The following is a 27,705-nucleotide window of genomic DNA, read 5'->3' on the forward strand; positions in this document are numbered from 1 at the left end:
AAATATTCCCACTCATTTCTCTTGCCCAGTAAAGTGAAAAAACCTGTCCTTGGGGCAGATATTCAGCTGAAACCTTTCAGATCCATAGGAGATTGATGGTCATGACGTGATTTTGCTTTGGGGGAAATATGGAAACGTCCTGCTATAGAAATTCCTTTTGAAATTGCAATCATGGTCATGGAAACTTCCAAATGGATGCAGCCTATGCAGGGTCTGAGTCTGTCATCCTATGACAGCACAAGCCCAAAGCCACCTATGGCAAGTTCATCATGACAAATCTCTTCCCTGACTGTCTCTGCCTGTGTCAGTGTTGCAAGATGAGGCTGGGGGAGGAGATGCCTTCTGCCTTGTCCCCCTGTCCCTGCCTTGCCTGATCCCTGACAAGTAGAATTGTGCCAGACAAAATGCGGTCTCTGGTGCATCTGTGCCAGCCAATGCCTTTGAGTTGAAAGCCTCCATCAAAGCCTGTTGTTGTTGTTCCTTTGCCATCACTGGGCACGTCACGATAGGAGAGATGAAATTTGAAGAAAGACTTTTGCTGATACAGAAAAAGGGATCAGTTGCCAGGTCCATTTGCGTAGGGTTAATTCTGCCAAATCCTGGGTAGTGCCCCTTTGGAATGACTCCTTTGTTGGTGATATGCAGCTGGAATGCTTAATGCAGCTAGGGAGAAGTATTGCTCAGTAAGTAAGGTGACAGTTTTGTTGGATTTACTCTGGACTAGAAACGAGCTATGTCATTAAACCTTACCTGCCTTTCTTTTATAACTCAGTAGAACATTCTACAAGAGAAATCAACCCAGTTTAAAGAATGTTATTCCACTCTTATTGCTTGGCTGCTACATGATTTTACCCCATGTTTAGCCACGTAAAAATGATTAGTTGCCTTATATCTAACAGCTCTGTTGAAGAGTATTTCAGAATGTCCTGCCCTCTGCTATTTCCATTTTGAAAACCTTCAGTTGTCAGTGTCAGCCATGATCAGAAATGTTTTGAGGCAGGTCATGTTTATGTTGGGCTTAGGTATCTGTGCAGGAAAGAAAGCAAGGAATAAACCCGTCAAAGAGTGAAGTAGAGCAAAAGAGAAACTTCTGGATGACCACTTTATTCCCTATAACTATGGGCTTGCAGAATACTGGGGACGTGTAATTGGGAAAGCAAAGCCCTTTTTGCATGTAACATGTAGTGATCTTGATTGTGTACCACCACTTCCTTTGTTACAAAGAGGAATTAAAAAGATCCCCAGAATAAAAAACCCAGCCTAGAACTGATTGGGAGTTACAGAAACAATAACCTGAAATCTACTTTTGAAAACAATCGCTTCCTAGATAGTGTCAAATTCTAGAGACTACTGTGAGTTTCCAACTCTTTGGAAGGAAAGGAATCCTGTAGTAGTGTGGAGACAACGAGCAGCACATCAAGTCATAGAACCCATCTCTCCTGGCTTGCCAGATCCACATTGTTCAGAGAAATTCAAGTTAGTTAGACATTAGTTTCATGAAAAATAAAAAAAACAACTAATCATGTCAGTAGCTGAAGTGCTCTTTGAATTCCCCACTCTTTAGATGGGTTGATTGTAAAGGAGTGAGTTCAATTAACTCGATTCTTCTCTTGTACCTGTCTACAGCTTCTTCTGAGTCTACAACAGAAACCCAGAGAATGAAGGCAAAGAGCTCTTGGTGTGTGATAGGACCTGGGATGCCTCTGTTCCCAAGGAAACTCGCTGAGGTGTTTGGCATGCAGACCTATGTGCGGAACCCCGGCGTTGGGAATGGAGGTGTGGGCTCCCGGCCGGCTCAGGGGGCCTTGGCCCAGGAGACCCGGCAGAGGCAGCTGAGCAGCGCTGTCCCCAGGGTCACTGCCAGGGAGGAGGACAAGGGGACGGACCAGCATGGCTCAGCCTCCCACAGAGGTAAGGTGGGAGCTGGGCCGCTCTCTGGTGGGAGGAAGGGTCTTGTGCCAGCCTGGAGAGCCTGTGCACATTGCCAGGGAGCAGTTGTGCCCTGCAGGTGCCCCCTGCCATGAGCTGTGCTGCTGCCAGTGCCCCGTGGAGCTGTAGGGCTGCTGAGCTGTGGGGCAGGGAGAGGAGCAGGAGGCTGCATGTGCAGCTGAGCCATTGCTGGGAAGCACAGGGCTCTGGGCTCCCTGCTGTCAAAGACTGAAAAAGTGTCTGAATTTTATCAGCTGTGTTGGAGAGTGTTGCAGAATGAGTTACATTGTTCTTACTTGCATTCAGAAAAATCAGCGTTCTGTCAGGCTGGCCTGAAAGTGCCAGAGCCCATACAGTTTAGACAGAAAAATTCTTTGGGGAAAATGAATAATCGAGTGTCAAGAACACAATTTTCATTAGGGTACCCCTCCTGTAATCCTAAGTTTTTCTTTATTGTCCCCTGAAATATTCCAATAAAGTGAAGAAAAAGTTGATCTGAATGTATACAGGTATTAGAACCCAGGACTACTTTTAGGAACCAGAAAGAAGATGTTTACTAAAATCAGCATAAGGGCAGATAAGAATCTCTGTCAAGAGCAATCTCCATCTCTGCCCTTCTCTATCAAACACAGAGGCTCTCCAGCATCCAGGGGCTGAGGCAGCAGGTTTCAGTCTGCTGGCCCACAGAATAATGTCATGTCTCCTTCCAGGAGCCCATTCATTGGGAGAGGGTCTAGGCATATGTAGCTTGCTGCTTTCCTGCACCATCTCTGTGCCCTGTTAGAGCTCTGTAATCTGGAACCTGTCTTGCCTGTTGCCAAGCACGACATTTTTGGGCAATTGAAGTGTGCCAGAGATTTACAGGAACCTTTGCTTCCAGTACCAGGCCTCCCACTGAGCCAGCTCAAGGAGATGGATCATCCCACCAGTCCTGGTCTAACAAGTGACAGAGACCTGAGAGAGGGCTTTGGAAAGGTAAGGGATAAGAACAGGGATGAGCAGACTTCCATTCCAGTGGCTGTTTAGTGCTTGGCCCAAAATGCCTCTGAAAACCATGATCCTCCACTCTTGGGGGTTGGGGATTGTCTTGGGAATATATTTGACGGCTACTGAGCAATTGCTTGGCTGTTTCCAGAGGTGCCAAAGTCAGTGCTTTGGGGATGGTGCCAAGGACATGCCTGAGGCATTCTTTATGTGCAAAGAGCACTTTAGAGAAGTTCTGATTGGCAGAGCAAACTGCAAACCAGTGAATGTGGGCAAAGGGCACCCTCAGAAGCAGAGAAGCAAAGATGCTAACGTTGAGTATAAGCAAGGCTGCAAAATAAAATGGGACAGTTTGATGTCTCCTGGTTACCTTTCTGGCTGTATCTCACAGCCCTCTCATTCTCACATTTTCTGCTCCTTAATATCCATGTTCCTCCAAATTGTTTTCACATGACTCCCTCCTCCTTTTGGTCTCCCGGTCTCAGAGACCAAGTCGTTGAGAGTCTTTCAGAGCTGAGTCCTTCAGAAGCCAGGAAGTGACAAACAGCTGCACTTCCTGGCCATGAGTGTTAAGCATCAGCCAATTACCCCTCCTTGCTGCATATTGCACATGGCTTTTATTCTCCTGCCATGGCCTGTAGGAACTGAACTGCATGCTCATTGCTCATGGGAGCTCTTCCTTTGTCTTGGAGCATTCCTATGACTAAAGTGTTCCACCTCACTGTGTGTAATTACCAAGGTGAGGATGGGAGACATTCTCCTGAAACTATTGGAATGGATATGGAGCTGGATTAATGTCTGTAGCACTGTGTGGACTCCGCTCCCGATGAGAGGTTGTGCCTGGTCTGTGTGTGTCTCTGCTTACAGTCTGTGATGTATTTCCATTGCAACTAGATCCGTGCTGCATTGTGCATGTTGGCTGAGAAGAACTTAGAACCAAAGGATGTGGAGCTTTTTGAGAAAGAGATGAAGAAAAGGAGAGCAAAGAAAACATCCTTAAAGCTGCCTCCACAGAGAGTTGAGCCCAGGGATGCAGCTGAAGCAAGTAAGTGGTGCCTACACTGCTGGTCCTTTTTGAGCTCTTCCTTACCCTCTGCACAGTGTTGCAATCAGACTGGGGGGCTGTTGCACTTGTATCTGAGTGGAAACCTGCATAGGAATGATTTCCATTTTGCAGAGAAAAACACAGAGGCATTAATTGTCTTGCCCATGGCCTCACTTAGTAACAGAGTATCAGCTTCCCACCTTCACCTCTAAAATCTTTCAGAGTAGAAAATTCAGTCTTGGAAAGTCGCCTGCCCTTCAGACTCTGTTCTGAAGAGCAGCTTCCAGGCAATGTGAATGCAGAAGAATGCTTTTCCACCAAGGTGCAACCTGGAAGAAACCAAATTCAGCACCTTCTGATGAAAAGACCAGAGATCCTTCTCGAGCCACTCCCCTCCAAGGAGCTGGCACTGTAGAGCTGTGCTGAAGCCCTGAGGCAGTGCTTCTGTTGTAGCCCCAGGAGCAAGCAGCATTCCCCAGTGAATCCCGGCTGAGGGGCTCTGGCTGCAGCGCTGTGTGCGCTGCCCCGAGGGCGGCAGCAGGGACCTTCGGGGGCAGCACTCAGCCCCAGGGCACCACCCAAGCTTATCTGCACTTTCTTTTGGGAACTTGCCCAGCCTGCCTCTGAAACAGGAAAACGAAAGCATAGCAATACTGGCTTCTCCTTGTTTCTTAGGGGAAGCATCACTGCAGTTTGATTTTTAAACTGGAAGAAGGTAGATTTAGATTAGATATTAGGTAGAATTTATTTTATAATGAAGGCAATGAAATGCTGCAAGGGTTTTTCCAGAGAAGCTGTTGTTGATTTATCTATGAAGGTGTTCAAGGCCAGTTTACATGGGGCTCTGAGGAACCCGATCCAGATGAAGATGTTCCTTTTCCCAGGGGTTGGACTAGATGGTGGTTAAAGGGGCCTTCCCACCAAAATTGTTGTAGGTTTTCCTGGGTGATTGTATGATCCTTGTCCCATACTAGCGTGCCAGTGTTCTACTTGAAGTTCTTTGGGATAACACAGAGATGTTACCCAGCTCCAGCAAGTTTTCTGGCCCTTTCCATAGTGACCCTGTCCAGCACCCTCCACTTACAAGCTCCTCTTTGGTCCCTGCAGGCCTCAGCCAAGCAGCTGTCAATGGCACAGCTTCCAGTATGCAGAGAAAACACCCTGGTAATGCCTTGAAGAAGAAGGTCTTGAGGAAGCAGGACAAGATGCCCTTACTGCCCACTATGCCCATCATCCAAGAGGAAGGCAGTGTCCCATGCAATTCCTCAGGTAAGTCTGCTCTGTGGCAGCTTTTTCCCATATAGTTATTTCCTTGCAGAAGGAGCACAAACTGCCTCCTGCAGGCTGTTTGCTGCCTGCAGGAAATACACAGCAGATAGTCCCTAGTGGCTCTTGTCTTTCCTTTGGGGGTAGCCTGCCTGTGCTATCATCCCAGCTAGAGTGACATAAGAAGAAGGGAGCAAGGAATAATAATTGGAATGCTCTTTTCTACTGATGCTATTTCCACGTTGAGAACTGACCAGAATTGAGCCTGGGTTGTTCCGGCTTGGCTTGGTGCTGTGGCAGGGCAGCTGCAGGAATTTCCTCAGGGAGTTGCAGAGTGCCTCAGTCCTCAGGGCTGGGGGAAATGAGGGCACTGGGACAAGAGAGGCCCCTGGGGGGTTCCCTCCCGGTGTAGCCATTCCCACTGGTCGTCCCTGTCTGGCAGGGAGTGGGAGCTCTGCGGCCTCAGGAACCTGCCGCTGGCTGTGCTACCTGTGGCACTTGGGAGCTGGCACTGTGTGGGCAATTGTCAGGTTTAGCCTGGAGCTGTGCCCATCTGGGGGGGGCTGGGAGAAAGCAAGGAGCCCAAGGAGGCAGACAGCAGGGAGGTGTGTGAGGCAGTGCCAGTTTGCAGCACATGGAAGCCTGGCTGGGAGCTGGGGCTGCAGGCCGCTCCATGGCGGGGTGCCTTGCCCGGGGCTGCAGCGCTCAGGGCTGACCCTCTCCTCACAGTGACCTCGCAGACGGCCACTGGTGCCGAGCGCCGACAGGAGCTGCTCCGTGAGCGTGGGCACAAGGACACAGCCTCTGCTGACCCACAGCAGTCCTTGCTCCAGGCACTCTCCTGGCTGGGCAGCGATGACTGGTACGAAAGGCCCCGGTCACTCTGTCTCCCTCTTAGCGTTAAGGAAGCTTACAAGTGGATCTTGCCAGTGCCTCTGAGCCCCGACAGCCCAGAGGGCAAAGGACTCTGCTGAAACCACTCCAGAGCAGTGAGAGGATCAAGATTTGAGAGCAGCCTTTGCTTGGCCTCGGTCTGCAGCTGTGCTCCAGCTGCTGCCACTCTGTGCTGCTCCCTCGCTTTGCCTGCTACTCCATGGAGCTGCAAAGGAAATCTTGAGGGAAGAGAGGAAGCTGTGGGATGAGATGATTTGCTGGCTGAAGGCAGCAGCAGGATGGCAGCAGTTTTGAGTGTAGAGATTTGGGTGCCTTGGGGCACTGGCCCAGTGGGACTGAGTAAGATTTCTCTCTGCTCCCAGTGCTGACAGCAATGGCAGCTGACAGGGTCTCCCTGTGACCTCCTGCATGTGAGTCCCAGAAGCAGCTCCAGGGAGTCGCTCTTTCTGAGAAATGGACTGATTTGTGCTTTCAAATCCCCAGCCTGTCTTTACTCCTGAAAGGCTCATGGCAGAAGGGAAGGAGAAAGCAATGAAACCCTCTAGGAATCTTGCACTTTTTGAATTCAACTTTTTTCTTCTCACTGCTTCATATGGGCTGGAGGTGTTTTGCCAATACTCAACATGTGTCCCACAATTAGACACAGAGAGAAGGAGGCCCAGAGGTGATAACCCTACGAATGTTAGGTGATGCTAGTTAAATTTTTGGTGATATTGGTTGTGATGTCGGGGTTAGCATAAACTCACTGTTGGATGCTTCATTCACACAGGTGTACGGACTCCATTCACACTGGGATAAGCATGAAAAATCTGCCACATGCATCTCTTTGTGCAGTCACATTTGCTTTGCAATTCTCTTCTGCTTCCTCTTCCCCCTTTTTGTTTGGTGCCCTTTGAGGTACAAGAGAGCTTCTGCAGGTGTGGGGGGTCCTGGTGACTCTCAGGGGTGCCCATGGGATCGGTCACCAGCCCTGTGCTGCAGCCCTGATGCCTCACACACCTTTCTGTAGCTCAGGGCTGCCTAGAGCAAGTGCTGAGAGACAGAGTTGTTTACACCTTTTAAATAACATGTTGCTGTAGTGGGCATTGTTTTTGGTAGGGGATTCTGGGAAAAGGCAGAGTTTCAACTGTTCTTTCCCAGGCGTGGAATCTTATGGGACACCCTGCTGCTGCTTTTCTGGGGAATGTGGAGGTGGAGTGGAGTGGGTGAGACACAGGCCGAAATTGTAGAGTGGAAACTCAGCTCCAGAGTGCCAGTGCAGAGTCTCACTGCTGATCTGCCTGCTGGCACTGCCAAAGAAGGAACATGCCCCAGTAATAGCCCAAGGGGATTGTGTCTTAGGGACAGGTATAGGGAGGTGACAAGAAACAGGAGCATGACCCAGTCTCACAGCTTCTAGGAAACTGTGTCATAGGGACTCCATGGGCCAGACATTTCAGAAAGGCTGTCTTGTAAAAGAGCCACAAATGAAGACACTGAAACCCCTCTATTTGTCTCTTGGATTTGTGTATTCTTTTGACAGCCACAGCATCCTGCGGGAAGGAGCTCCACAATTTCATTAAGTACTCCTTGAAAAGCACCTCCCATTGTTTGACTGAGCTGCCAGCCTGGTAATTTCAGAGGGTGCTGCCTAGTTCTTGGGTGGAGAGAAAAATCCATCTTTTTGGTACTTGCCTTTCAGGGAGATGAAGGAGAAGGGACTGGTCAACATCAAACTCCTGGCTGGGTCCCATTCAGAAGTCCTGCTTTCAAGGCTTCGTGACATTTGCTTGGCAGTTACCAGTGAGGTGAGAACACTCTTGTGAACCGTGCCCTGTACTTCATACACAGTGTGTAGAGTAGCTATGTGCTTGTTCATCTCCATGTGTGCTCAGAGACTGCCTTCATTTCTCTTTTTAGACCTTCTATTTCTAATGTCTGTCAGGTTTCTATGGGATCTGTATGTAGATGTAGTTGTATTCACTGGTAGGTCGGGTATCTGACACTCATCTTTGAGTGAGCTGCCATTATCATGAAATGTGCAAATGCAGAAAAAGATACTCTAATTATGTTATTTTCAGAGTCCTAGTCTCTGCCCGAGCTGTCATTCAACACTGCAAATTAGTCTGTAGGCCTGAGCGTGTGTTTTCTGTTTCCTGGCTGAGTGCTTCAACTGCTGGTGTTGCTTTTTTAAACAGGAGCACGTGACTCTTTTATCTTTATGACTGACGCCTTTATGGTTTGAAAGCAGCCCTTACTTTAATTTGGTTCTTTGTGTTTCAAAGAAAAGAGCCTAAAGGGAAAGCAGTTGACATTAAAGAAGGCTTAAGTAGATACTTTATGAAATTTCTTATTTTTAGGCCTGTTACATGCAAGTCTGAGGCCAGATATTGGTGCCAGTGGAAGTGTCATGCTGTGCATGTGCTCTTCTGCTCTTATTGTGCTTTTATGTTCCTCTGGACACAGTGGGATGTGTTGTCATTTCCTGAGTCGTCTGTCTAAGGCAACTGGTTTTCTTTCCAAGGTCATTCTTATGTTTCCCCTCTGACTTCCCCAGGTGACCAACCTCCGCTCAAAGGTGTCCTACTTAGCCATTGTCACTCTGGGAGAGCTCTTTGTGACCTTGAAGAAGGACATGGACTCTGAGGTGGATGAGGTGGCTCGGGTCCTTCTGCACATGGTGTGGAACTCGCCAGAGTTTGTTGAGAAAGCAGCCAGTCACACCCTGGGGATCATGGTGGAGAATGTGACTCCTGCACGAGCAATGACTGCTCTCCTGGACAGTGGAGTCAAGTAGGTTCTTCTTTCAGTGATATTCTTCACCTTCTAGAGTACTTCTAGGTGGGGGAAGGGATGAGAGAAAGAATGGGAATGGTGGGAGGGAAGGGTCCTGTATCCTGCATCTTCTGTCAACTCAATGACTGGATTCTCCAATCCACCTCATTTCTTTCCTCTTGTCCCGTATTTCTGCCCTCCCTCAGCCTATGAGTTCTCAGAAAGAAAGAGCTGTAGAATATGGGAAGTTGGACGAGGCCATGAGGAGATTAAATCCAGTTCCTGGCCTTGCACAGAGCACCCCAAGAGTCACACCATGTGCCTGAGATTGTTGTCCAAATGCTTCTTGAACTCTGTCAGGCTTGGTGCTGTTGACCACTGCCCTGGGGAGCCTGTTCCAGTGTCCCAGGCACCCTGTGGGTGAAAAAGCTTTTCCTGATATGCAACCTAAACCTCTTCTGACTCATCTTCCCGCTGCTTCCTGGAGTCCTCCCAGTCTGTCAGAGTTGCCTAGATGTGGTGAATGGTGGGGAAGTGCAAGTGCCTGCAAAGGCTAAGGATAGAGCCTTGTGCTTCTGTGGGAAGAGGGACAATTGCAATTGCAGCTATGAGTGCTCTTTGATATTTCACTGCACTAAGCACAGAGGCCCTGGGAAAAAACATGCATCCTCATGATGCCATTAACTGGAGAAATAAGGAGGGTACTTGCTGGGGTATGGAGCACCTAGGGGAGAATGTGCTGGCTGTGACACAGCCTGCACAGCAGGTGCAGCTCCTGCCAAAAGGAGTCCTGAATGACTGTCCTGGCCATAGAGCTCTACTTTCTAATCAAACTGGTGTTTCATGTTAGCCTTGAGATGATGAATCACTGCACATACACCTTCACAGGCCCACTACTATGGGATTGCTGATGTAAATGCTGCCTTAAGTGTTTGTGCTGAGCCTGATAATTATCAAAAGACACTCTCTAGAACTGGACAATCTGGGTAAATTGATTGCCACACTTTCCCCATCTTTGCAATAGGATAAAACATTCAGATGTACCCCTTGCCAATCCTCACAAAAGAAACAGGCTGCATTGCTGCATATTCTGCAACTTCACGGCCCACAGTGTGTTTTCTCTGCATCTGTATTTTTCCAAAGCTCTGCAGATTTGGGGATAAATGGCTGGAATGAGCCTCAGTCCTGCTGCAGCTCTGTGTAATGGGTGCCCTCTGATGGGTCAGCATGAATGGTCTTTCATTTCTAAAGAATTCATATGTAATCTATTATTTTATCTTTCTCAGTGGAAATTGTGGCAAAGACACTGAGTATCAGGTAGTGCAGGGAGACTGAATTCCTCCGTCTTCCTTGCAGACAGTCCTTGTGTCCAATGCTAATTTGAGTTTCTCTGAGGACAGAAGCTTCTACAGGTGTCTGAAGCTGCAGGGAGAAGCCAGGCCTCCTTCCCGCAGCAATGGCAGGGAGCACGCTCTGGCCAAGGCCTGTGCTGCTGTTGCTCCTTCTCCCTGTGCCCCAGTGTTTGCTCTCCTCTTGCCAGGAGCCGCCACGCCCAGGTGCGGAAGTGTGCGGCGCAACTGCTGCTGTCCTTGATGGAGAAAATTGGAGTCACGAAGCTCGCAGGCACACCCAGGGCTGAGAGGCTGGCGCACGCGGCAGGGACGCTTGCTCAGGACTGCCACAAGGACACAAGGTAACCATCTTCATTTCACCTCCTCACACAGGAAAACTGTCTTGTGTCTGTCTAGAAAGGTAAAACCACAAAAGAGTGGTAACGAAAGGAAATATTAAGTTACCTCACGGTGTGGATAAGGGCCATAGAGGCATGGAATACCCGGAGTTGTATGGGATCCATTGGGGCCATGGAGTCCAGCTGCCAGCCATGTGCAGGACATGCCAAGAGTCACTCCATGTGCCCAAGAGCATGGTCCAAACACTTCTCGAGCTCTGTCAGCCTTGGTGCTGTGACCACTGCTCTGGATTACCTGGGGAAATGACTGTAGTGGGTAAGCTGAGGTTGTCCAGCAAGAAGGAGCATTGCCAACTTCCTGTGACTTGAAGGATTCTTTCCTGAGATCAAAAGAGCTCAGATTTGGCAGTCAAACAGTTTTGTTTGATCTTAGGTGCACAACACAGAGCCAAAATGTTGCCTCATGTTCATCACTGAAAGACCCAAAGCAGATCTTTCTCGTTAACTTAAAACTTTTCTAGAAGTATTTCAGGGCTAATGTATTCAGTCTGTCTAAACCTCTTCTGCAGCTTTCTAGAATGCTTTTGTCTGTGGCTCAATGACCTCTAAATTTCTTCTGGAGGAAAACTGGTTTCCTAGTGGCAAAATCAACCCAAGCCACCCAAATCCCCTTACTTTGATGATTCAATTAATAGCTGCCAAAAATACAGGAGCAACTAGCTGCTGCTCTGCACACATATGGAATAGTCAATAGGAGGCCTGAGGTGTTTTGTGCTGGATTCTCTGCCAGTTAATGGAAGGCAAATTATTGAGCAATGGCAGCAAGGTACTTCTAATGGGATCTGACAACAAAACAGATGTGTTTCACTTGTTCCCTGGGATCCTTTGATCCCACAGAAGCACACCCACAGTTTCAGAGTGAAATGATATTTTTCTCTCACTTTGCTGAGTAGGTAATGCCATCTCATGCAAGGATTGCAAAGGATGACATTAAGGTATCAGCCTCTTCTGTTAACAGGTTTCCTTTGTTTGTTCGATTTCCTTCCTTCCTTCCTTCCTGGAATCCTTCCTTCCTGGAATCCTTCCTTCCTGGAATCCTTCCTTCCTTCCTGGAATCCTTCCTTCCTTCCTTCCTGGAATCCTTCCTTCCTTTTTTCCTGGAATCAATCCTTCCTGCCTTCCTGCCTTCCTGCCTTCCTGCCTTCCTGCGTTCCTGCCTTCCTTCCTTCCTTCCTGCCTTCCTTCCTGCCTTCCTGCCTGCCTTCCTGCCTGCCTTCCTTCCTGCCTTCCTTCCTGCCTTCCTGCCTTCCTTCCTCCCTCCCTCCCTCCCTCTCTTCCCCTCTTCCCCCCTTCCCCCCTTTGATTCCTCCTTCCCTCCTTCCTTCCTTCCATAGGCATTATGGACAGGAGATGGTGAAGATGTTGATAAATCATCCAAAATGTAAAATGCTTTTGGAGCGATCCATTCCTGCCTGTGACCTGGAAGATATTCTGGGAAGAATAAAGAAGAAAGTAAGTGCTTGGCAGGAGAAATGTCTCCTTTGTGCAAGTATAGCCACAGCTAATAGGACATCAAACATACCTAATCTGTCTTTATCTCATTCCCCTTCTGCTCAATCATTTTGCTCCTGGGAATGAGCTGTTAATCCCCAGCCTGTTCATCTGCAGACCACAAAGGAACTGATATTCTTAGGGGAAAAGTGGGGCTTTGAATATTTTGACTATTGGTCACAAAGAGGAAAGGGGAAGAGAAGAAAGTGGGTTTACATTTAAGCATAACTCCCCACCCTGCTGTCCCTGCTCTGCTCCCAGTAAAGCAATGAAGTGAGAAAAGTGCTTCTGAGGAGAACAGAGTCTTTGCAAAAGACACTGGAAGCAGTAGTGCCAAGAGAATTTCCAAAACTGCAGCAGATGTCCCAGTCAATCCTAATTGCTACAATTACCGTCTGTCTTTTGGGAATACTGCCTTGCTGTCAAGCCCTGTGGAGCTGGAAGAAGCTTGGTGAATCCAGCAGCATCCAGAGGAAAATCATTTGTCTGGGGGGGGACTTTCATTGTTTTTATCTACGTTATAGAAGGGAGCGTGTCCTTTGTGCACAAACAGGGAGAGCGAGTGTTGAACCAAATCACCTTCCAACAAAATTGGCCCACCCCAAAGAGTCCTAATTTTTCTGCTTTTTCCTATAAGATCTCTTGGTGCCTAGCAGTTTCCATTATTCCCATTTATGCTCGAGACTCATGAATTGGGGAGTTTAAACTGCTGCTCACTATGGCAGCACCCATAACCTGCCTTGGGCTATTGCAAACAAAGAGTTGGCATCACTGAATCTCTGGTCTGTTTCCTTCTGTAGGTTTGCAAATATTTCCCTAAGCCTTGGTAGCAGTGATCCTGGTTCTAACTTGTGTTTTTAAGCAGACAGTTTCCTATTCTATATTCTAAATGTTGGTGGGGTTTCTCTGTGTCCTTGTAGGGGATGGAAGAGCAGAAGGGTGAACGCCCATGTGTCAAGAGCCCTGTGAAGATGAGGAGCCATGTGTCAAAGAAGCCCCAGGCCACATTTCCTTCTAGTCAACGGTACTGAGCACTTTTGTTAGATGTGACAAAGCACACAACAAGCTTGACATTTCTCTTCCTCAGGAAAAACTTTCTGGAGAGATGGCCTGTGCCACTGATTCTTTCGTTACCCTACAAATTTTCTTTGATAAAAAATGCCTATATCTGCATTAATAATATTTGTAGATTGTCTCCCGTAATGATTGTCTTGAAGTCCATGCTGTTTTCAGAGCCTCATGATTCTCTAGCTTGAAATCACAGCATGAGTAAATCACCTCTGGATGTTTTGCTCACAATTATCTGCAGGTATTATCACCAACAAGCCATCATTTGCTTTTATTTTCCAGGGTGAAGTCGACCTCGGATGGACGCCTCCTACACCATCCAAAAGTCCAGGTCACGTTGCTTCCAGCTGTGGATGAAATGGAGATGCTCCAGAAGCTTGATGATCTCCTGGAAGCCAAGGGGTTTGAGACACGGATGGAAGGAGTGGCACTCCTCCTAGACCTGTGCAAAAACAGCCCCAAGCTCATCACCACGAACATTGTCCAAGTATGTAGGGTATCTTCACTGTTCCTTCCCTTCAGCTCCTCTCCCAAGCCTGTAGCAATGAAGTTAATTCAGTCTGTCTTGGCACTACATCCTGCCTTGTTGGGACAGGCTGGTCCCTCTTACCCAGACAAATTTAATTCAGGTCCAGCATGCAGGACAAGTTCTTTCAGTCCAGCTGTATTTGTCTGGCAGGTGCCTATTGATGTTGTTCATCACATGATGACAGAATTTTCCACTGCTCTAACCTTTGCTGTCTCCTACTCCCAGCTGGGTTCAATGAAAGGAATCCAGCCACTGAAAGCATGGCAATTCTTCTCTTGATGAAAAATGGGTTTGGATGTGGAAGAGAAGCATCAGGCTGGGTTGGTATAACCCAAATGTTTTTACAGAGATACTTCTCCAAACTCCATCCTGTCTTGCACAAACACAACTGTGGCTACTCGTTTCCATCCTTGTCTCTATTGCACTTGGTAAAGATGGTGTGTAACCTTCTCGGGTATTGAATGCTCATTTCTACATCCCCTCTCCAAACAAGGACATTTTAATCCACCTTTCCTGCTGCTTGTTCTCTTCACAGATTTTTGATCATTTTGTCCTGAGAATATCTGACACGCACAAGAGAGTGAAGCAGATGGCGCTGGACGTGCTGGCAGAAATGATAGCCATCCTGGAAGATGCCTTGAACCCCGTGATTGTCCGTTTAGTGGAAGGAATACTAAAGAGCCTGAATTCAAAGGATGCCGGGGTTCATGCTGCAGCTGTGAAAGCGCTGGAAAAATCCGTTTCTCATTTTGGTAAGGCTGACATGGACTCTCCTCAACTGTGTCTCTACCTCTCTGAAACAAGAGAACACTGAGTGCCATGAGAGCTCTTGTTGCCCGTGGAACACTGCAGCTGACATCCACCAGAAGCTGTGGGGGTGCAGTCCTTAGGCACCAGTCCCCCAAGAGGCTTGAATGTGCATCAGCATTTCCCACAAGTGCCAGGAGCCCTTGGCTCTGTGCTGCTTGTCTGGAGAGGAGGTCCTGGACTACAGCTTTGCTACAATTCAGAGGCAAAGGGGATTTTGGAGATTGCTTGGACCCCATTAGATTTCCCAAATGAATAGCTTTGCTGTTGCCATGAAGGGACACTGGCCCATCAGAGCTTCTGCAGAGCAGCCCCCTGGAAGGCTCCACATTATAGGCATTAGCTGCCTCCGTTCCACCTTTCCCATTTGTCTTCTTTTTTCAAATGGGACACTTATGATTCACCAAGTGCATTTCCTTAAAACAAGCAGATAGAAATCCAGCTGTCAGTGATGTCTTGTTCCACATGTTGTTTTCATGGGGCAGGATGGCTGTGGCAATTACCTACACAGGCAAGGACTGCTCTAAATTCCTTTGTCACAGAGATTTATGTCAGCACTGAAAATGCTGCTCGGGAGAAATATGCCTGACAAATGGAGTGTTGAAGAGGCAGATCTTCAAGGGGAGTTTCCACTTTCTCCACCTCAGCTGCTCTGCGAACTCCTGAACTGCCTGACGCTGTGCCTTTGTGTATCCCAAGTCTGGGCTTCTTCCTGTTTGCTCTGGAGTTCAAAACCTTTTCACTGCTTACATGTGATTGAACTCTTGAGGTCCTTGATCTGAAATGTTTAACACAGCTCCCGGTCCAGCAGACAACTTTGCATTGACAAATGTGAATGGAGAGGTTTTCTTTGGGAATTTGAAACCCCCTCAAGTAGGCTGGAAGGAAAGAAGTACATCAGCAGAAAATTACTTGATTTTATAAATTGGGGCTGCCCCTGCCCTTCCCCTCCCCACTCTCCTTTCTCCTAGGACCTCAGAAGAGTGAGCAGAAACGTGTGTTTCTCTTGTAGATAAAGTAGCACTGATGAAAGAGTTCAGCCACCAATGGAGTCAGCTGAGTGGCCAAGCTCTGCTGGATGTGACAGAGCGTATCACAGGTATGGCCTCTGCTAAGCCAAGAGGTCTCCCCAGGGAGCATTTCCAGGGCATTCCTGGCAATAGACAGTAGAGTAGCTGCTCCAAATCATGGAGGTGCTGAGCTTGTCCCTCCTGCCCAATGCCCATGGCAGCTGTGTTTGGCAGGTTTTCCCTGGCTGCTGCAGAGGTGTGCAGTACCTGGCACGGGGGTGGCGCTCGGCCTTGGGGCCGAGCTCTCACTGGGGCATCTCAGAGCCCACCTCCAGGAAAGGGAGGGGTTAAAAATACCCGAGCTGGCTCTTCTCTTGGGAGCTCAGGGTCATCTCTGGTCCTTTAGGGAAAATGTAGCAAGTGCTGTTTCAGGCAATCCATTTGTTTTGTCCTCACAGAATTCTCATCTTGCTCTTGAAAAGTTTTGAGACTGAACCCTGCAGTGCCTGGGGGTCACAGCTTAGGTCAAAACTCAGCACCCAGATTAGGGGCACGGATTTGGTGCAAGGCAGCCTTTGGGGCCAGAGGGGCAGAAGCAGAGTGCTGAGGCTCCCTGCCTGTGCTGTCAAAGTGACATTGGACTGAGCATTTCAGGGTGTGCAAACAGTGTCTTCCTGTGTCAGTGCTGTCCAAAATGCTACAAATGCAGCTGATAATTGATTCCTCAGAGGAGCTTGCTATGTCAGCAACAGCCCAGGATTGGAAAAGTGATAATCTCTCTATATAGTGGACAAGATGATTTACAGCCTTGCTTTAACGGGGTCTAAATGCACTGCTAAGTGTGCCAGCATCTTTAAATGCAAGGTTTCATAGATGTTGTGTCTTCTTCAGCAATCTCAAATGCTCAGTGTTCGGTGACTGAGAATGTCAAAAGCCCTTGAAAGGGCATTGGGATAAAGTAGATGTCTAGGAAGAGGGAATTTAGTTTTGGAGATAATTTGATCTCTTCTTCAAATAAAGGAAATAAACATAAATTAGGACTCTTTTAGGAAGAGCAGATGTTCTCTCTGAGATTTAGTGGGAACAAACAATGTTTTCTCAAGTTCCATTGTGACCAATGTCTTGAATTGGATTTTAACTGAAATTAACACCCATTTTGAAATGGATGCCATAACCCTTTTCCTGCTTGGCAGAATTGGTTTTGGGCACTTTCAGGAACTGTTTAAATATTGATGATTGCTGGTGGATTACGAGCATAAAGAAAATGAAGTCTCTTCCACCACAGAATTAGAAGTGGTTACTGCATAACATTTTGCCTGATCAGAAAATATGAATGGTGTCCAGAGCATTTCAGGTTTTGATGTCTCAGCCACATCTGCCATGCAAGGAGCCTGTTGGTTGTCAATTTTTTGCCTGTGTTTGACAAAGTTCAGTTCAGAAATTGAGCAGGGAGTAGGCTTCAGAGAGAAAGGGAGAAGACACTCGTGTTGTGGTTAAATTTCATTCATCTGTGTTGCATTTTTCTCTCTACATTCTACTATTGCAGTGCACATTGCAAGAAAAATGCCATTAACATTGGGAGGGGGAATGACATTAAAATGTGGAGATGCACAAATGCCACAGCAATGAGGTCTGGGTAATTACCTAAGACACCCTGAGGTTTGAAGCAGCTGTTTGTTGGAAGGCACAAAAGCATTGTGCCAAAGACAGCAGCTAGTCACTGATGTTTCTAATCCAGCTGTCAAGCAGCACCCATGTCTGGTGGGCTGGAGTTTGGAAGTGTGGTCTAATAGTGCCCTTTGCTGTGTGCCACTGAGCAAAGGGAAGAGCCAGATTGGATTCTGGCACTTTGACATCAAGGGTCACAAAGATGGAATTGTCCTTTTTCTTAGAAACCTTTCAATTGAATCTCCATGGTGCATTTCCAAATCTTCAGTGTGGGTTTAGACAACTTCCTAAAGGAAATGAAAGGGAAGTTGACATTTTAGTCATTCTTGATGTTGAAACAGGTAGTGAAATGATCCAGTAAAGGTACAAGTTCTGCCCACAGGTGCAAGTATTTGTTTGGAGACAGTACTCCTGAGGTGTTGGTGGTTCTATTTTGGGGAGGATCAGCTGCTTTGGCCATTTCTGGATCGTTGGGCTCTGTGTGCTATTTCGCTGCTCTTAGGCAGAGAGGCTTCCAAGAAGCAAATCTCGAGGTGGATCCTTGTTTGCATTAAGGTTGTTGTTTCAGAAGCTTGTGTCTCTGTCCCGGCAGTGCTTGTGGAAGGGGTTAATGCCAGGAGCCCTGAAGTGGTCCAGCGCTACGCCCTGCCCGTGCTCTGGTCCTTCCTGGAGAACAAGGCGCTGCCTGTCCGCAGCACCAATGTGCGCACGGTGGTCACCAGGCTCGCCTCTGCCCTCTACGAGGTGATGGGTACCAAGCTGAAGAAGCGTGCTGCCAGCCAGCCCCCACATGTCCAGGAAAACCTCTCCAGCATCCTGGGCTGGTGAAGGCTTGATGTTCTCCAGCAAGTTGACCAAGTGCTGAGATGGACACCTGCGGTTCTGACCTTTTAGCTGTGCCAAAATTGACAAAATACTCAGGAAGGGTGTGCATCTGCCCCTGCTCTCTCCACTGCCCTTCCTAGTCATGGCATGCTCAGGGGCCTGAAGACAGTCTGGATTGAGGACAAAGTGAAGGACTAGCATGGCTCAGCCTCCCACCGAGGTAAGGTGGGAGCTGGGCCGCTCTCTGGTGGGAGGAAGGGTCTTGTGCCAGCCTGGAGAGCCTGTGCACATTGGCAGGGAGCAGTTGTGCCCTGCAGGTGCCCCCTGCTATGAGCTGTGCTGCTGCCAGTGCCCCGTGGAGCTGTAGGGCTGCTGAGCTGTGGGGCAGGGAGAGGAGAGGAGCAGGAGGCTGCATGTGTAGCTGAGCCATTGCTGGGAAGCACAGGGCTCTGGGCTCCCTGCTGTCCCAGGGCAGCCCAGAGGCCAGGGAGTTCCCCTGGGAGCTCTGTGGAAGTGGCTCAGGGTGTGCCCCTGGCCTGCCTCCAGAGGGTGATGGTAGGAGAATGTTTCCCTGTGCAGCTATTTATGAATTTCCAAGAAATGTGTTCTATGAAATATGGAGCTTCAGATGCTTTAGGTTTGCATTGCAGCCTCTGTTACATTTTGTGTCTCCATTTTGCAGACCTGCCTGGCTCCTGTGTTTCCACCAAGTTTTCTCTGGACATTCATTTGTGCATTTACCCACAAAGTCCTTTCCTGCTGTCCAGAAGAGCTCTTTCCTCCAAGCCCAGGAAGAAGCTGCTGCCTATCCAAAGAGCGTTTGAAGACAAGGATTTATGCATTAGCCTGTATAGTTCCAGATGTCCAGATTGGCCTTGTTATATATTTAGTAGAGAACTGTTCTTCCTGTCCCCCTATCTTTCCCTGAGAACCTCTTGATTTCAAAATTATACTGACTCAGTGGGAAGGATTTTACTTTCTCCATTTCAAGGGAAGGTCCTGCTTTTTCCCTAGCACGCACCTGTCCATTCAAACTAGGATACGGAGCATGAGGTGCAGGGCTGATGTGTGAAAGCAGGAGGATCTCCTCCAAAGTAACTTGTTTAATTGTCCATTTTATTACTTCTCTATTTACTCCACACTACTAAGGCAAGGCAAGCTTTGCTTGCAGGCAAAACAGGCATGGGATACACTAGGGTCCCTTGCAGGATCAGCAGGGCTGGCAGTGACAAAGCAGGCAATCTGCTCCATGGTGAGCCACTACACAGCCGCATCCCAATGTGGGTTTAAGTAGCATGGTATTATGGAGAACTCCTTTTCTGCATCAGATACCAAAAGAACGTTCACAGCTTCTGGTGGCTGTCAGCTGGAGCATTCCACAGGCAACACGAGCTCTCCAGGCACTCAGTGTTCTCTAGTGTCAGAGGCAGAGACACAGTTGAGGAGAGTCCATGTCAGGGGTCAGCCTTCCCAAACTGAGCAATGGATGCTTCTGCCACTAACACTGACAGGAAATAAACAAACAAAATTTCTGTGCACACCAGGGCTACGTGTGGATTAAATTATTTCTGTTTCACATCCCGGCCAGAACAACATCGTGGTCAGAATATCATTGTTCCTAGATTCTCTAACACTAAAAATATTGCTGGAGAGTTTTTGTCATTCCCATAGATTTGGTGACATCCAGACACACTTAACAATCCATTTGGGTCCAAGTTCCATATTGCAGACGATGTCTTTGGGCAGCCTGCAAGTGTCTCAGCAGAGAATGAAAAGGGATGACAATACTGACACGATTTCTCTTTGCTACTTGAAATTTAAAAGCTCCGCTCCAGCCCACACTGGCAAAATTGTCAGAAGAGGCAATTCTTCCCCACAAAATGCTTCATCTCACTCAAACAAGAAAGCCACAAGCCAACAGTCTTCTTTACTCCTCCACTGCTTTATTAGGCTATTTCTCTAATAGGAATTAGCTTCATTTATTCTTACTTTGTTTCCTGTGTTCCACGGGGCGCGCGGCGGCTCCTCCGTTGGGTTCGCGGAGGCACCGGCAGAACGGCCGCGCGCTCCGGCGGCTCCGCAGCAGCAGCAGCAGCAGCAACAGCAGCAGCAGCAGCGCCTGTCTCGATCGGTTTTCCGCTCGAGTTCCCGCTCGCCCTCCGTGCCCTTCTCCCTCTCAGACTCCCTGTGATCCCGTTCGGTCCCGTCCTTGTTGCGCCTCTCCCAGCCCGGCTCATGCCGCGCCCCGCAAGGCGGCCGTGGGCGAGCCGGCCCCCTGCCCGCCCCTGTCGGGCACGCTGCGGTGCCGCCTCCGCGGGGCTCAGTCCGTACCGCCTGTGGCACCTTTTGAAGAGCCTGTGGACGAGCTCCTCGCTGCGCTGGTGGCGGTGGTGGAGCAGCAGCGTCTCTTGGCTCCGCCTGGCGCGGGCCCTGGCGCTGGCCCGGCCCCGACCGAGGCCCCTCCCGCGGTTCCGCCCACAGCTGGCCCGCAGCCGCCCGGCTCCCGCCCCGCCGCCGGCGCATTCCCCCGAGCGAGCCTCGCCGCCCGGCAGTTCGGCCGCCGGCCCCGAGGCGCCGGAGCCCGGGGCGGCTCGGGAAGCAGCGGCGGCCGGGGCGGGCGGGTGCCCCGGGCAGAATGCCGAGAGCGCCGTGCCGTCCGCACGGGCGGAGAAGCCTCCCCTGGAGCAGCTGTACCGGGAGGGCCCGCTGCTGGGGAGCGGCGGCTTCGGCAGCGTTTACGCCGGGACCCGGCTCGCCGACGGCGTCCCGGTAAGAGACGGGGCCGGCTCGGAGCGGGGAGGGGGGCGGCGAGCGGCGGGCGGCGGGCGGCGAGCTGAGCCCTCCGCTCGCCTTGGCTTGCAGGTGGCCATCAAGCGAGTGTCCCGGGACCGCGTCTTGGAGTGGGCGCGGCTGGTGAGTGAGCGGGGCCAGCGGGAGCAGGCGGCGGGGCGTGGCGGGCGGGGTAAGGCCAGGCCCGGCCGGGTGGGAGCCGGGACGCTGCGATGGGAGCGAGCGTGGAGCGAGCGGGGGCCGCGCAGCGTCCCGGGCCATGGGCAATGGAGCTGCGGTGGCGCCGGGCAGGGGGTGGCGAAGGCGAGCGCAGCATCGGCGCCGCTGACGGCATGGCGGCTCCCCCGCAGCACGACGGCGCCCTTGTGCCCCTGGAGCTGGTGCTGCTCTGGATGGCGTCGTGGCCCGGCTTCCGCGGCATCGTGCGGCTCCTGGACTGGTTCGAGCTGCCCGACGGCTTCGCGCTGGTCATGGAGCGTCCGGAGCGCTGTCAGGACCTCTGGCACCTGCTGCACGCGGGAGGGTTCCTGCCAGAGCCCGTGGCGCGGGCGCTGTTCCGGCAGGTGCTGGGGGCCGTGCGGCACTGCACCAGCCGCGGCGTCCTGCACCGCGACATCAAGGCCGAGAACGTGCTCGTTGACCTGGCCACCGGCGAGGCGAAGCTCATCGACTTCGGCTGAGGCACCATCCTGCAGGACACGTTCTACACCCAGATGGCCGGTGAGCCCAAAGCCGGGGCCCAGCCGGGCAGTGGAGCTTCTCCCCTGTGCTTCCACAGGTGGAACACACAGGGAGGGAGGGAGGGAGGGGGAATGCTGCTTCAGCCGGCTGCAGCCAAGTTGCATTTTGGCAGGAGCTGGGGCTGGCTTTTGAGGAGCTGGCTGGGAGGGAGGGAGCAATCAGCATTGGCCTGATGAGCTGTGCCCGTGTGCCATAGGAACGCGGGAGTACTACCCACCGGAGTGGATCCTCTTTGGCCGCTACCATGGCCAGCCAGCCACCATCTGGTCCCTGGGCATCCTGCTCTATCAGCTGGTGTGCAGGCACCTTCCTTTCAAAAGCAGAGAGGACATCGTCCGGGGACAGCTCTTCTTCCCGCCCCGGGTGTCTCAAGGTGGGGATGGGCCTTCAAGGCACGGGAGCAAGAACGGCTTTGGGAGAGGGCAGGTGGCACATAAGTGTCCTGCTGTTGCAGCTGGGGAGGAGGTTCATCTCCTGGGCTGAGCTGGAGGAGGCGGCACGTGTGCTTCTGTTGCTCTCTTCCAGAAGAGAGGATGGATGGGAAGCTGTGCGAACAGCTCTGAGCACTCTTAGTGTGCTGTGGGCACTGTGAAATCTGGGAGAGCATGGACAGGAGCTGACCAGCAGTTTCTGGTTTCTCTCTGCAGAGTGCCAGCACCTGATCAGGTGGTGCTTATCCATGGACCCTGCAGACAGGCCATCCTTGGATGACCTTTTAGAACATTCTTGGGTGCAGAAGCCCCACCTGGCCCAGGAGACAGCAGAGATCCATCCCTCTGCACAGTAGGATCCAGGATGCCCGCAAGCAGCAGCTGCTCGTGTCTCGTGGCTCTCAAAGAATTCCCCAGAGCATTTCCCAGTGGCCCTGGCATGGAGCAGAGAGCACAGCCAAGGAGGTGCTTCCTCAGGTCCCCGGCGATTTGTGGAGGGAGCGGCTCTGGGCTCCCCATCCTATTGGAGAAATTGTGGCACAGTGCAGTGAAGTTGCCACAGAGTGGAAAAGGGGAAACATCCCCCTGCAGCTCAATGGCCTCGTGATGTCCCCGCGAGCCAAGGCACATCTGGCGTGTTCTTCTGGAGATCAGCGCAGAGCTGGAGAACGCCGTTCTCGAGCTGGCCACTGGCAGGGCAAAGCTGATGGGCTTTGGTTGCAGCCCCTTCCTAGAGGACACGCTCTGCACCCCGACGATATCAAGATGAGTCCCCAGGCGGTGCAGGGGTGGGGGGATGCTCGTGCCTCCAGGCATTGCAGGGCTCGGCCTGGCCACGTGCCGGTGGTTCCCCGTGGGGTGGCAGTGGACAATATTAATCTTTCTGCCAACTGCTCAGCTGCTTTTTGGTGGGGCAGGGGATGGATGTTGTGGAAGGGGAGCCGGCTCCTGGCCTCGCTGACAGCTTCTTCCTGCCAGCATGGCACAGGCTGGGGTGGGGGCATCCGGCCTGACAAAAGCATGCATCCATGGGGATAGGGAGCAGCAGAGGGGGACGGGTTCTTTAGCCATGGCCCAGCTGCTCTGCTTTGCAGGCCCTTGAGGAAGGGGTGGGCATACAGGTGGGAAAGGTAGGGTTTTTCCCCACCACTGGAGAGATTTTAGTATCATAAAGAGCGGTCAGACCTTCCCCAGGCCCGTGAAACGGTGACAACCTTTGGTGCTTTTTCTTGTTTCCAGGTCTTGTTTTGAAATGACTTTCATGCAATTGTTCTTGTGTTTTTTCCAGAAAGATTGCAGCTTGTGTCCAGACCAGATGGAGAAGCACCGGCACCGTCCGTGGAGTGCATCCCGTGCCGGTGCTACCCGGGGAGGGTCCACGGTGTGGATGTCCCCTGCAAAAGGATGAGGACCTTGTGTGGGATCGGCTCCTCTCCTGGCAGCAGGTCTCCAGAGGTGGGTACCCGGTTCCACAGCTCGGGTGGCAGAAGGGCTTAGGGCAAATGGCAGCAGGCACACGAGAATGTCGCTCTTGCAGCTGCTGAGGAGGTTGTTGTGCCATGCTTGAGCAGAAGAGGTGGAGCGTGTCCTGCCACGCTGCTCTCCTCTAACAAGGAGGGAATGGGCTGGGAGGTTTGGGCTCTGAGCACAGCCAGCAGCCTGGCCTGAGCATAGGCCATGGTGGGACAGGGGGGACAGGAGCCTGCTGCCACTGACCGTGGCTTTCTGGTTTCTGTCCCCAGGCTACCAGCAGCTCATGCCATGGAAACGGCACCGCTCGACCTGCCAGTCTGGGAGGGCTGGACGGCAGCAGGTGTTCATTTGCTGTGAAAAGTAAATCTTTTTCTTGTTATTAACATCATCATCATCATTGGAGCATTTCTTTCATCCTTTTTTCAAGCTTTTGGCCTCCCTTCTTCCACCGAAATCTCTTTGCCTCTTTCCTCATCCACTTGGTGGAATTGGTGGGGGGGTTTAAGTAACACAAAAAGTTCAGCAACAATTCCTGTTGCCAACCGCAGCAGTCTCTTCAAGAACCTGGAGCTGGTAGCCAGGCCCACATTTCACTTGGAAAGGGGAGTGGTTTGCAGGGACAAAGATGTCCCTCTGCTGCAAAAGCAGGGAGGAAATCAGAAGCAGCAAAATGCAATTTCAGCTCTACCCCCGCCCAAAGTTGTCTGCATCTTTGCCCTCCACTCCAAAATAGGCAGGCAAGGCTGGACTTGAACAAGGTTCAAGTCCTTCATGGTCCCTTGGCATTAAAGGGATCAAGTAAAACTCTCGTATGCAGTAATTGGAGTACAGCTACTGTAGGGATAAAGGAAATGTTGGGAGCTGGGACATCCTTCTTGTCTCCTTTGTCTCCCCAGGTGTTGTAGCCTGGATAGCTGTTAAGATGGTTGCAGGTAAAGAAGCAGCATGGGGCTTTGTATGGGATTCACGGAGATGTTTATTTCAGCCGCTGCGTGGATAGTCCAGGGTCAGAGGCAAAGACAAAGGGGAACGTCGGGGTGAGGGTCCAGGTTGAAGCAGATGGGTGTCCTGGGCAGGGGGAGCATCAGGGAGCACTTACCAGGAGACATGGGGGTGGCACAAAGGTGGGGTTAGGGCATGGGAGCCAACAGGGAAACAGGGTGGGAGTGACCGAAAGCCTGAGAGACAGGGAGAGGGCAGGGGGCTGGCCCAGGGAACAGAACAGGGCTACATTGGCATGACAGAACAGGGCTTGCTATGAGAGAAGCCTCTCGTGTCTTCCTAACTAGGGAATGCCTTCTAGGGTCTCCACAGTGGGGTGTTTTGGGTTCAGTTTGAGTTTGGGTGGAGATACTGCTTTAGTGTAGTGGTTTTGGATTGTTAATTTGAACGTTTTTAGTTGTGAGATAGGATTAGGAGGAAGATAAAACAGGCTTAGCTTTAAATGGTACAAAGACAAACTTTATTACCAGAAACTATAGGGGAAAAAAGAAGAAGAAATATTAGAATAAAACTTCAGACTACTCTTCTTCTTTCCACACATTTGTTTTTTTACATTGACAACATACAAAGAACAACTCAGTTCGTTTACCATTTCTCAAATAGTCATTTACTTGTTTCTTTCAGAGAGGAGATTCTTCAGCCTATAGAGATTTTTTCATAAGAAACCATTTTTAGGTGGTCTTGCTGTTCTAGTGTTTAGCCGTCAGGGAGGATAGAGATCTGGTTATTATGTAATATTTTTTTTCTCAACTAACATTTTAATTCATAACTAATACTGAGGACCATATCAACTTATGAGGCACACTTAAAGGATTATAATAGTTGAAACAAAAGCTTACTCCACTTTTAAAAATAGAGGGTGTTTTTCTTCTTCCCTAGGGAGAAGCAGGGGTTTTTTCATTATTTAAACCTAGGGCACTTACAGCAATTTTAACATTGGTTTATTTTAACACCAACGCTTCTTCTTACATCTAGAGTTAGAATCTTTAATCCACCCCATATTTTTTTATGTGTTATAGGGAAACAACGGATGCTTTTCTATAGCATAAAAAAAAGGGAAGAATTTCAGTCTATGTCTTCCTTCCCTCAGCTGAGACTTGACTCTTCTCATACTTTGAATTTGGTGTTTTTTGTGCTGTTTTTGTACATATTATCATTTTGGTTCTCTTTTTTTTTTTCCACAGGACAGAGAATAAAGTATTTGTAAACTCATATTTTGGGCAGTGAAAAAGTTAATATTTTGCCGGGGCAGGAGAGGGTTCTGTGATTGTTTTTAGGTGGGGCGGCCGGAGCTCTTTACCATAAGGAGCCTTCTAAGGCCGCGCCGGGGCCGGGCTGGGATTGTAGGGCCCGGCCAGAAAGCGGAGATGAGTTTTTTGGTTGTAAGGTTGTTTTTTGGCGTTTGCTGTACGTAATGTTAGTGGTGGGCTGGTGGTTTTCCTTTTCCTTTTGCCAGCAGCCGAGGTTGGGGCCCTTGCCAGATCGGGGCCCAGCTGTCTCTCCCCCAGGCCGTGTGGGCGGTGAGGCAGGCCTTTTTTCCACCTTTATCTCTTACTGTTCACTTCCTCTTGCTGGAAACGGGATTGTTGGAACACTTCAGAGGAGACGGCTTATCCATAGTGTTCTGTTTTAAATTGTCTAAAACCGTGTGAGACAGATGGCTTCACATAGGAACATCCCCAGGGCTGCTGAGGGGAAGGCACCACTTTATTTGTTGTAAGAGAAGTAATCAAAATCCGCAACCAACAAGCTGCAAGGCAGAACGGAGTGGGAATTACAGAAATAAAGGCCTTGAAAAGCAGCTTAGGAAAGCGGCTACTTCCTAGACAGTGCCAAACCCTCCGACCTGGCCTGGCCGGGCCCAGGGCTGGCTGCCCTTGGGAAGGGAAGGGAAAGGGATGGAGCTGGGGTGGGGGCTCTGTGGCCATGGAAACGAGAGAACCACGGGCCAGCGCGTCACAAAGGGGCAGCCCCGCAAGGGGCTGTGAAGGTTGTGGTTGACACGGACACAGTGGCAGGAGACACGTCTGGCTCTGCCTGTCTGTGCCGACTGCTGGCGATTGGAGTCACCCCACCTTGTTCTAGGGCTGGGGACCGGGCTCCTATCGCCGTCTGCTCCGAGACAGTTCCCAAATTCAACCCCAGGTACTTCTGCGAGACAGAAGCACGGGTTCAAAGATGGATTTTACTGCAAAAGGAAAGACCACGGAAGGAAAAGGTGAGGATAGAAAGGAGCTGAAAGGCCCGAGTCAAATGGAGACAAATTCCACCAGATTTCAGGGAAAATTGGTCCATGGTGGTCAGTTCTGGCTCTGTGTCAGAGTTGGTGGCTGTGAGCTACAGGTGATCTTGCAAGGACAGCCCTGGCATCATAACATTCTACCTTTAGTTTTCTCTGCTTCCTGCTTTTTGACAGTAGCCAAATCACTCATACTGTCAGCCAGGACAGGGACTGTGGCCATGACAAATACAACGTGGTCATGTGATGCAAATTCTGCTTCTTTCTTTGCCATCAACGTTGGGTCTCACTACTGATAAATTTCCTGTTCTTCCTCTGCTTGGTGATTGGGTCCAACACTGAGGATGACAGGATAATATAAAAACCCCAGCAAGGCCTGCCTGCATGCTGAGAGGTCTCTGTAGCTTGCAGAAATAGCATTCGTCGCTGTGTGGGTCTTTCCTGGGTTTTGACAAAGCCAATCTCTAGAAGGGATCCTTATTCCCCTGTTATTATTGGATCCTTGCACCTTTCACTTCAGACTTGCTAACTCAATAGTGTTTGGAGGAATTAAACACAGGCTAGTCTAAGGAAAACTAAAACCAAACAATTGTTTTTAAAAATATCAAATATCCCTTAAGTGCCACACCCGTTAGACATGTTGATGCTGGGATAGAGGTGGGCATTGACCAACGTCACTTCTTCCCTTGTGAGAGTGTCTCAGCCTCCCACAGAGGTAAGGTGGGAGCTGGGCCACTCTCTGGTGGGAGGAAGGGTCTTGTGCCAGCCTGGAGAGCCTGTGCACATTGCCAGGGAGCAGTTGTGCCCTGCAGGTGCCCCCTGCCATGAGCTGTGCTGCTGCCAGTGCCCCGTGGAGCTGTAGGGCTGCTGAGCTGTGGGGCAGGGAGAGGAGCAGGAGGCTGCATGTGTAGCTGAGCCATTGCTGGGAAGCTCAGGGCTCTGGGCTCCCTGCTGTCCCAGGGCAGCCCAGAGGCCAGGGAGTTCCCCTGGGAGCTCTGTGGAAGTGGCT

General features: G+C 50.3%; 1 protein-coding gene across 1 annotated transcript; it reads left to right on the forward strand.

Annotated features, from left to right (window-relative positions):
* Positions 1–171: 171 nt before the first annotated feature.
* LOC134042013 (serine/threonine-protein kinase pim-1-like) lies at positions 172–26,943 on the forward strand. Its single transcript, XM_062489087.1, is given in 7 exon segments — positions 172–258; positions 20,655–20,789; positions 20,883–20,933; positions 21,161–21,530; positions 21,748–21,924; positions 22,199–22,281; positions 26,902–26,943. Coding segments are annotated over 7 exon segments (945 nt in total).
* The last annotated feature ends 762 nt before the right edge of the window (positions 26,944–27,705 follow it).

This window comes from Cinclus cinclus, chromosome 3 (assembly GCF_963662255.1).
Source record: "Cinclus cinclus chromosome 3, bCinCin1.1, whole genome shotgun sequence".
Classification (NCBI taxonomy): domain Eukaryota; kingdom Metazoa; phylum Chordata; class Aves; order Passeriformes; family Cinclidae; genus Cinclus; species Cinclus cinclus.